Source organism: Papaver somniferum, unplaced genomic scaffold (genome assembly GCF_003573695.1).
Source record: "Papaver somniferum cultivar HN1 unplaced genomic scaffold, ASM357369v1 unplaced-scaffold_150, whole genome shotgun sequence".
In the NCBI taxonomy this organism is placed as follows: domain Eukaryota; kingdom Viridiplantae; phylum Streptophyta; class Magnoliopsida; order Ranunculales; family Papaveraceae; genus Papaver; species Papaver somniferum.
This window is the reverse complement of record NW_020624377.1, coordinates 395,406-403,474: the sequence shown is the minus strand read 5'-3', so window position 1 is coordinate 403,474 and position 8,069 is coordinate 395,406. Positions and strand designations below refer to the sequence as shown.

At 38.0% G+C, this 8,069-nt stretch overlaps 1 protein-coding gene across 1 annotated transcript; it reads right to left on the bottom strand.

The window, feature by feature from the left end:
- Nucleotides 1–3,213: 3,213 nt before the first annotated feature.
- Nucleotides 3,214–4,674, bottom strand: LOC113336208 (acyl-CoA C20 Delta5-desaturase-like). The gene is made up of 4 exons (XM_026582191.1): nt 4,331–4,674; nt 4,076–4,216; nt 3,745–3,885; nt 3,214–3,605 (listed from the first exon to the last, which is right to left on the bottom strand). Exons 1-4 carry the CDS (start codon nt 4,658–4,660, stop codon nt 3,294–3,296), a joined length of 924 nt encoding a protein of 307 aa, XP_026437976.1. The 5' UTR covers nt 4,661–4,674; the 3' UTR covers nt 3,214–3,293.
- Nucleotides 4,675–8,069: the final 3,395 nt, after the last annotated feature.

Here is an 8,069-nt window from a genome sequence, read left to right as displayed (position 1 = left end):
CATGCCAGACGCACCACCGTGCCAATGGTGTGCCATGCCAACCATGCCAGCCGCACCACCATGCCAATGACATGCCATGCCAGCCACGTCTCCGCGCCAAAGGCATGCCAACCATGCCAGCTGCACCACCGTTCCAATGGCATGCCATGCCAGCCACGTCTCCGCGCCAAAGGCATGCCAACCATGCCAGCCGCACCACCGTGCCAATGGTATGCCATGCCATCCACGTCTCCGCGCCAAAGGCATGCCAACCAGGTCAGCCGCACCACCGTGCCAATGGCATGCTATGCCAGCCACGTCTTCGCGCCAAAGGCATGCCACCCATGCCAGCCGCACCACCGTGCCAATGGAATGCCATGTCAGCCAAGTTTTCGCGCCAAAGGCATGCCAACCATGCCCCCCGCACCACCGTGCCAATGGCATGCCAGCCATGCCAGCCACGCCAAAATCATGTCGGTCATGCCTCCATGTCGTTGGATGCCAAAACGGAGGGTTGCAGCAATCAATGACTACCCTTCCTTCTGAGATGCAAATCTCAGCCGTACAAGTTCGTCACCAAACGTGTGGAAACTTCTGGCCCAAGGCCAAAATTCCACGGTTTATGCCAAATCCTATTTTGGTCGCGCCTAAACAATGTTAAATCCAGGCCGTCCATGCCACTGGCTGCCAAAACGGAGGGTTGCAACAATCAACGGCTACCCCTCCTTCTGAGATGCAAATCTCAGCGGTACAAGATTGCCGCCAAACGCGTGGCGACTTCTGGCCCAATGCCAAATTCCACGATTTATGCCAAAACCCTAATTTGGTCGCGCCTAAAACGCGCCAATGGCATTCTAACCATGCCAGTCGTTCCACTGTGCCATAGGTGTGCCAACCTTGCCACGCCACTTGGCCAAAGACATTGCTAATGGCTCCACCCAAGCCGCACCATGCCAACGGCTCCATCCAAGCCGCATCACACCAATGGATCCAAGCCGCACAATGCCAGAAGCTCCTTTCCAAGCCGTATGATGCCAACTCTTTGGTCACAATGCCAAACCCTAGCTAATTTGGCCACGCCAAGGCTACGCTGGCCATGCAGCCATGCCGCTAGCCGCCAACGGAAGGTTGCCATAATCGACAGCTTCCCTTCCTCTTGAGATGCAAATCTCGACCGTCGAAGGTCGCCACCGAATCGGCAAGCCTCTCAATTTAAACTTGTCACACGCAGCAACATGCTACACGTTTTCCACGAAAACACTCGAGACATCAAAACATGTCACAAACTGGGGATGCTCATCAGGGTATTGGTCTAGCGGTTTACAACGTGCGCCGTGCAATGCGCCCGTTACAAGAAAGTGTCATAAGAGTAAGGCGGTTAGTAACGACAAGAAATAATGGTGAAATGTATCCTTCATTTTGGAAACATCAATTCCAGGCGTTACCCGTTACCATTCTCTTCCATTACTCAACAGTTTCACTTCTTACGAGGCCAGGGCACATTTTGTTACGACTTGTATAAGTAGATCTCACCTATTTCCACCAATAACAAGTTTTGGTCAGGAGAACACTACAACATTCAGAAATCACCTGGTAGTTTTCCATCTTGGCTATCCAGCTTTACCTTCTGATACAAGTCGTAAAACAACCATACCTTTCAGAATCAACTATTCTGGCTTCAACAGTCTGATCGCTTCCCTCCCTAAGACCAACCGTTCTCCTTCACTTTGTGGCCGAAGCAAGTATGGAACGACCATTTCTTGGTTTAGGCCGGATTTGTACAGATTGATTTGTCGAATCTAAAGTACTCCTGTGCATTACATTGTTTAGGGTTTAGACTCATTTCTCACCCACACACACGAAATTACCGGAATCAGTAGAAACCGTTTTCACCCTCAAACACCTATATGCCAGGACTGGCATATAGGCATATGAGTTTGGCGGTTTGGTATACCCATAGTGGGTGCATATATGTCAAATATCACGTTTTGGCATGTGCATAGGAATAGGCCTAAAAGTTATAAACCGCAGGACCTTAGCTAACCCGTATAATATGTAACTTATGACATACAATATGATATTAGTAAACTTAACACGCCTCGGCCAAATGACTCGACATAAATAACCTACTTTGATACCATGTTAGAACGTGAGCATCCAACTCAAAACCAATTGGCTATGAGTGAAGTGGCCGTAAGATTACAAACCGCAGGATCTTAGGTAACTTATACAACGTGGGACTAATAATCTCAACTGTTCATTGTTAAAGGTGGGACTAATAACCTGTACAATTGGTTTAGCATAATTGTAGAAGGGAAAAAATACAAAACTTGATAGATTTTGCATATAAGACTATTATTTTTGTTCAGCAAAGAAGAGAATTATAATGAAAAAAAATGAAAGGATAGTGTTTTTTTTCTAACAATTTGTTCGTGTTTGGTTTTCTTGATACAAGTATATCGGCGATTCGGCACAGACAAGATCAAGTTCTTCTTCATATAAAAATAGATATAGGTCATCCGGATTATTCGTTGCATATGAAGAATTCTTGGGTAAATCACTCTCTCAATCATGGGAGCATCTCTTTTTATAGAAGAAAATCCATCAAAATGGTCGAATTATAACTTCGGATATTATTTCTTCTCCAACCCCAAAATACAAGACTTAGATGTTATCGTTTTGTATCGCTTTTTCTCTTCGCGATTTGTTTGCACTTTGCATATTTCTTTGTGTTTATTTCATATTATGATGTACATGTTGTTCCTGAAAATCATCATGCAAATGCTTTTATTTGAAATGAAATACTTATGATTTGATGATGATAAAAAAAATGAAAAACAAAAAAAATTTACAAAACCCACAGATTTTTGCATGTAAAAATTTGTGAGTAGAAACAGGGACGTGCTATAGCATTGGTTATCCCCTTGCAAGGTCTGTCCCTGCCCCGAAGAAAGTGAAATGGGAGTGACGCAAACCAAGTCATTCATTAACGATAATATAAGTAGCTATTACATGACGGGGATAAATGACATAATATAATATAATGGCATCCAACATGCACCCACTACTGTAACTATTAAACACTTAGCTAAAAAACAAAAAAGAAAAACTACTTCTAGTAGTTATTTCAAGAACAACAAGTACATTATAAAAAAAAATGAAAAAAAAAACTAGCGGAATACCAAATAGAAAGTGAGTGTAAACCAAATCATCTACTAGCGGAATACCAAAAAGGAAATAAAAATCACTTATTAGCGATATCCATCCATACCCATATCAAGTAATACTTCGTAATACCAGAGGATGAAAATCCGTTATTGACTTTTACAAGACATTTCTAGTTTCTGGATTTCCGTAGGGACTTTGACGTCTGTTGCTAATCCAAGGCTCTCAAGTAGCTTTATAACGTACCAAGGAAAGTCGAGCTGCCACCATTCGAGACCTAACCGAGCTGAGAATTCAAAGGCGTGATGATTGTTGTGCCATCCTTCTCCACTTAAGTTCAGTATGTTCATCAACCAATTGTTTCTGGATAAATCTTTGGTGTTATATGGCCTTTTACCCCATATATGGCATACTGAATTGATGATGAACGTGCCATGGTGTGAATATGCCATTCTAACACCCTACATATATATATATATATCAGAATAAAATTATCAATCGGTTCGAATATATGCTGATGAAAATTTGGCTATGATGCAGTGGATCCAGCAATGAAACTTAGATCACCGGATTTTCCCTAGGTTATGTGAGTGAAATTACCATTCCCCAAATAAAGTGGGGCAGGCCTCCTGCCAAGTACAACAGTAGTGCAAGTCCAACATAGTGAAGGGATATCGTTTTCCGAAGAAACCTGTAGTAAGCTTGTTTTTTTAAATCCATAACATTGTTTCGTCTTCCGCACTGCAAAAACATTATGAGAATGTTGTCATTGATGTCATTGCACATTGTGAGCAGGGACAGTACTGTTTACTATCGTAGGAATTCTCCTGACACGGTTTAACTTCAACTTTTGTTCAATTAAGTGGCAATGAAGGCTATGAATCAGTAATAAGTAAATAATAAATAATTATTAGCAGACCGAAAATGAAACCTTTTCCCTTAGGTAGGTGTGTTGAAAAATCCAATTTATGTAGCTGAACCAAAATCCTTCGATTGGGCTATGTGGGTCTTTGAGGGTATCTACGAACTGATGGTGAAACCGATGAACGCTTACCCAATATATTGGGTCTCCCTGAATGAGCAAGTGCCAACAACAGAAAAACATTAAGAAAATACACATACACGAAATAACAAAATATGGGTAGCACATAGAAAGATGTAGGTGCATATGCATGTAGCTAACTACCTGTGCAGCATGAAGTCCGAAGTAAGCAAACAAATATTCAACTGATTTATTAAGCTTCAAACTTTTGTGACAAAGGCATCTATGGAAACAAAGACCAATCCCGATAGGTCCACATAAGATACTCAATACCACACAAACCCAAAATGCATTCCAAGTAAAATGGGATGGAGCAGCTAGTACACATATATGTTCAAGAATTACTATCACCAAATTTGCGGCATCCCAGAGATAATCAGATCTTCTTATTGAAGGAGGCGTCAGCTCAGTCTTTGTACCTTGCGATTGTACCGCACCATATGGATTATTGTAAACAGTTTCCTGCGGAGCCATATTTGTGATATATGTTTTCTCTTTAACGTACTTTGTAGTTCACTCCGGGCTACACCTATTTATATATGTTGTTGCACTTGGTTTCCACTTTGGATTCGAGACACATTTTTAACTAACCTTCTCTCTTTGTTAGTTAGCTAACCTTCTCTCATCATTTTCTATGTTATCCGGGTATCTCATGCATTTTGGCCCTAAGTGTTCTATATTGTGGGGTAAACTTTTCTTATCTCATCGTTGTTTACGTTACCAGGGTATTTCGTAAGGAGGAAGGATCCGACCCTCTCTTACATGGACAAGGTCAAACATGATTTGCGTCATTTTTTCCGCAAAATCCAAACGACAATGAATTTAAGTTTAATATTCTGATGATATGTTCCTCTTATAAGACTCTACATTCCTACAAAAAAAAATGAACACAATTCGAAATAGCAATCCTCACCGTATATAAATTTTAATTTCAACCGTTAGTTTTGAACGGCTGATATTCAAAGGGGTAGATGGTGGTTTTATACATCTCGAGTTGCGTACATTTTTTTTGTAGGAATGTAGAGTCTTATAAGAGGAATATATCATCAAAATATTAGAATTAAATTCATTGTCGTTCGGATTTTGTAGAGAAAATGGCGCAAATCATGTCTGACCTTGTCCATCTAAGAGTGTCCATGAATCTTCCCTCTTTCATAAATGTCTGAATTCACCTACCATTTTTCTTAAATTTTTCTCCAACCCTAACTTCTTAAATAAATGTATAGATGATATGGCTTATTCTGGCGTTGACTAGACATTCACTTAGAGGATTTTAGCAAATCCTAGTCGGTTTTTACTTAATTAAAATTAATTTCAATATATCAAATAACTATTTTTAGCTCTAATAAAATTTTAAAGTTATTAAAAATAAATTTTATTATAGGTAAAATAGCGAACAAAACCAATACGGTTGGGGATGAATATTTTTTTCTCCTAGATTTTAAGGAAAAATAGGAAGGAAAATGTCTTATTTGTATTGTCACATCGAAAATACATACAATGAACATTGGAGAAGCTCTTAATGATTATTGGATCTCAAAAAAAAACTCTATACATATGGACTCTTTGACTTGGGAATGGTGGGCCATGATTGTTCAGTCGGGACCTATCATTTTCATGTAAGGTTTACCATCTCCACCTGAATGTGTGTATATATATAGATATATGGACAGAGTTTCTTTTTTTTCTTTCCTTTTATTTTTTGGGCTGCAAAATTGTACACCCCTCAAAAACCAGTGTGCTCATTCCTCCCCTCGTGAATGATGTATAAGATATTCTAATAAATAATTTCATGGATTTTCTTATAAGAATTATTCGAGGCCCATCACTTGAGGACTAAGAAAAAAGGTCCTTAAGAAGTAATTCCAAAAATCTCTTAGCCAATTATTTTACAAAATGTCTAGTTTATCCCTGATTAATTAGTGTTATGTAACCGTTTAAGCGTTGAGGTATCGTATTAGATGTGAAATCACCTAATGTTAACAGAACTTAAAAACGTCAAACAACTCATAACACCAATCCAGAATCGGTGGATGTTCATGCACTCGTGGAACAATTTTGGGTTGATGCTATTCATTTACGAATCTATAATACAAAACACAAGGGGGTTTTAAGCCATCGACATACAGATAACATTTTCAGAACCAAACGGATGATCCGACCATCCCAGTCTCATCCCAGCCATTTACATCTAACAGATGTAAAAGTTATAACCTTCCTCCGTTATGGTTATATGCATTTATAACCCTCATATTTAGTTCCACACTAATTAAAAAAGATGCCCCATCAAAAAAATTAAGTGGACAATTAAATGTTAAAACCACGTATAACTTATATTTTTACACTCATATTTTATTATAGAGAAATAAAGAAAATTCCTTGCACCATATCTTTAAGAAAATCATATTAGCCAACCTTCATCAACCTGCAAAACACAAATAACATTAAACATTGGTGGTTACAATGTGCAAAACCCAAACAACAAAGAATTTTAGATTCTCTTTTTAAAAACACAAAAAATAATTTTCATTATACTCATTGTAAAGGGACAACGGAAAATTGAGAAAATTACATATCCAGCTAGAATAAAACCTGCAAAACGCAAGTAACATTAGAGTATTTGAGGTTGCAATGTGTAAAAACCAAAAGAACAAACAACATTAGGTCCTTTTTATTAAAGTACAAAGAATAATTCCCATAATTTCCATTATCTTAATAGTCGTACCTTCATGTTCCCCTGAAAAATGAACCATGCTTTCATCCATAACAAATTTAGCATTCTTGGGAACATTTGAGCAATCTTGGTCCGAATTATGACTATTTTTTCTTCCTTATAAACATGATTGACAATCATGGTAACTTGAATTTTTACGGGGATATTAGATGTTATCCATTCATTGATGCCATGAATAGTTAATCAGACTCTGCTTCCTCTTTAACTTGAAACTCTTTGCGGTGAAATGTGAGATACGAATGGTCGAAGCAGCGGTTTAACCTTATAAATGTAAGCAAAAAAAGTAGCGTTCTTGATCGTGTTCAATCTTAAATGTAAGCACAACGAGTTAAAAATCTCAATCAGGTATCTTTCTGATAAGGTACAATTGCCAAGCTCACCCAGTTCATCGTTGATCATTACCAAATTACAAGCTAACTTTTTTCCTGTTTTGATTAGACCAAAAATACCGGAATGGAATCATCAGAGCATGTGGATAATGAAAACAGGACGATAGTCCTTGTGATCTATGAAGAAATTCTGGGAGGATGTAATTACATTTATTACTGATCGGATGAAGATTCTGCATAATGGTCTAATTAAAACCACCCATCTTTGGGGATCGTATAATTTTTTTTATTTTTTTTAGGCCAAAAAAAGACAATTTACCTAAAGTTTTATCGAAAACCATTATTTTAATCAGTTGGAAGTGTAACTGAATTTATAACTATTTGGATGAGGAATATCTAATATATTCGTAGCTACAAGTTCTCATGAGCCAAATTAAGTATTATGATAGCGTGTAGTAATTATTAAAATCATTATGATGAAAATGCATCCCATCTCATGCTATGTCGTTACGGCACGAGTTATTTCTAATTACATATATAATCGGTTAATGTATGTAATATATAAAATTTGATTATAAAAATCGGTTTTTTATTAGTCATATATAACTGATTGATTCATTTTATAAGAAAAATAATTCACTCATCCTTTTAGGACATATTGATTCATTTCAAATCAAGCTAACCACTTTTGTGGGCATCAAGGATATGCGATCCTAGTGGATTACTTATACTCTCGTGAGGATTTACATAGAGATCTACTCACAAAATCTACACAAAAACTCGTGTTTCAAGCCTTTGAATGCATAAGCAATCCTAGTAG

What these genes read in the sequence shown, in the direction of transcription:
- LOC113336208 (XM_026582191.1), bottom strand. Translation starts at nt 4,660, where the DNA reads ATGGCTCCGCAGGAAACTGTTTACAATAATCCATATGGTGCGGTACAA. An exon ending in TCGGACTTCATGCTGCACAG is followed by an intron (nt 4,217 to 4,330) that starts GTAGTTAGCTAC and finishes TTGCTCATTCAG; the next exon opens with GGAGACCCAATATATTGGGT. An exon ending in ACACCTACCTAAGGGAAAAG is followed by an intron (nt 3,886 to 4,075) that starts GTTTCATTTTCG and finishes ATGTTTTTGCAG; the next exon opens with TGCGGAAGACGAAACAATGT.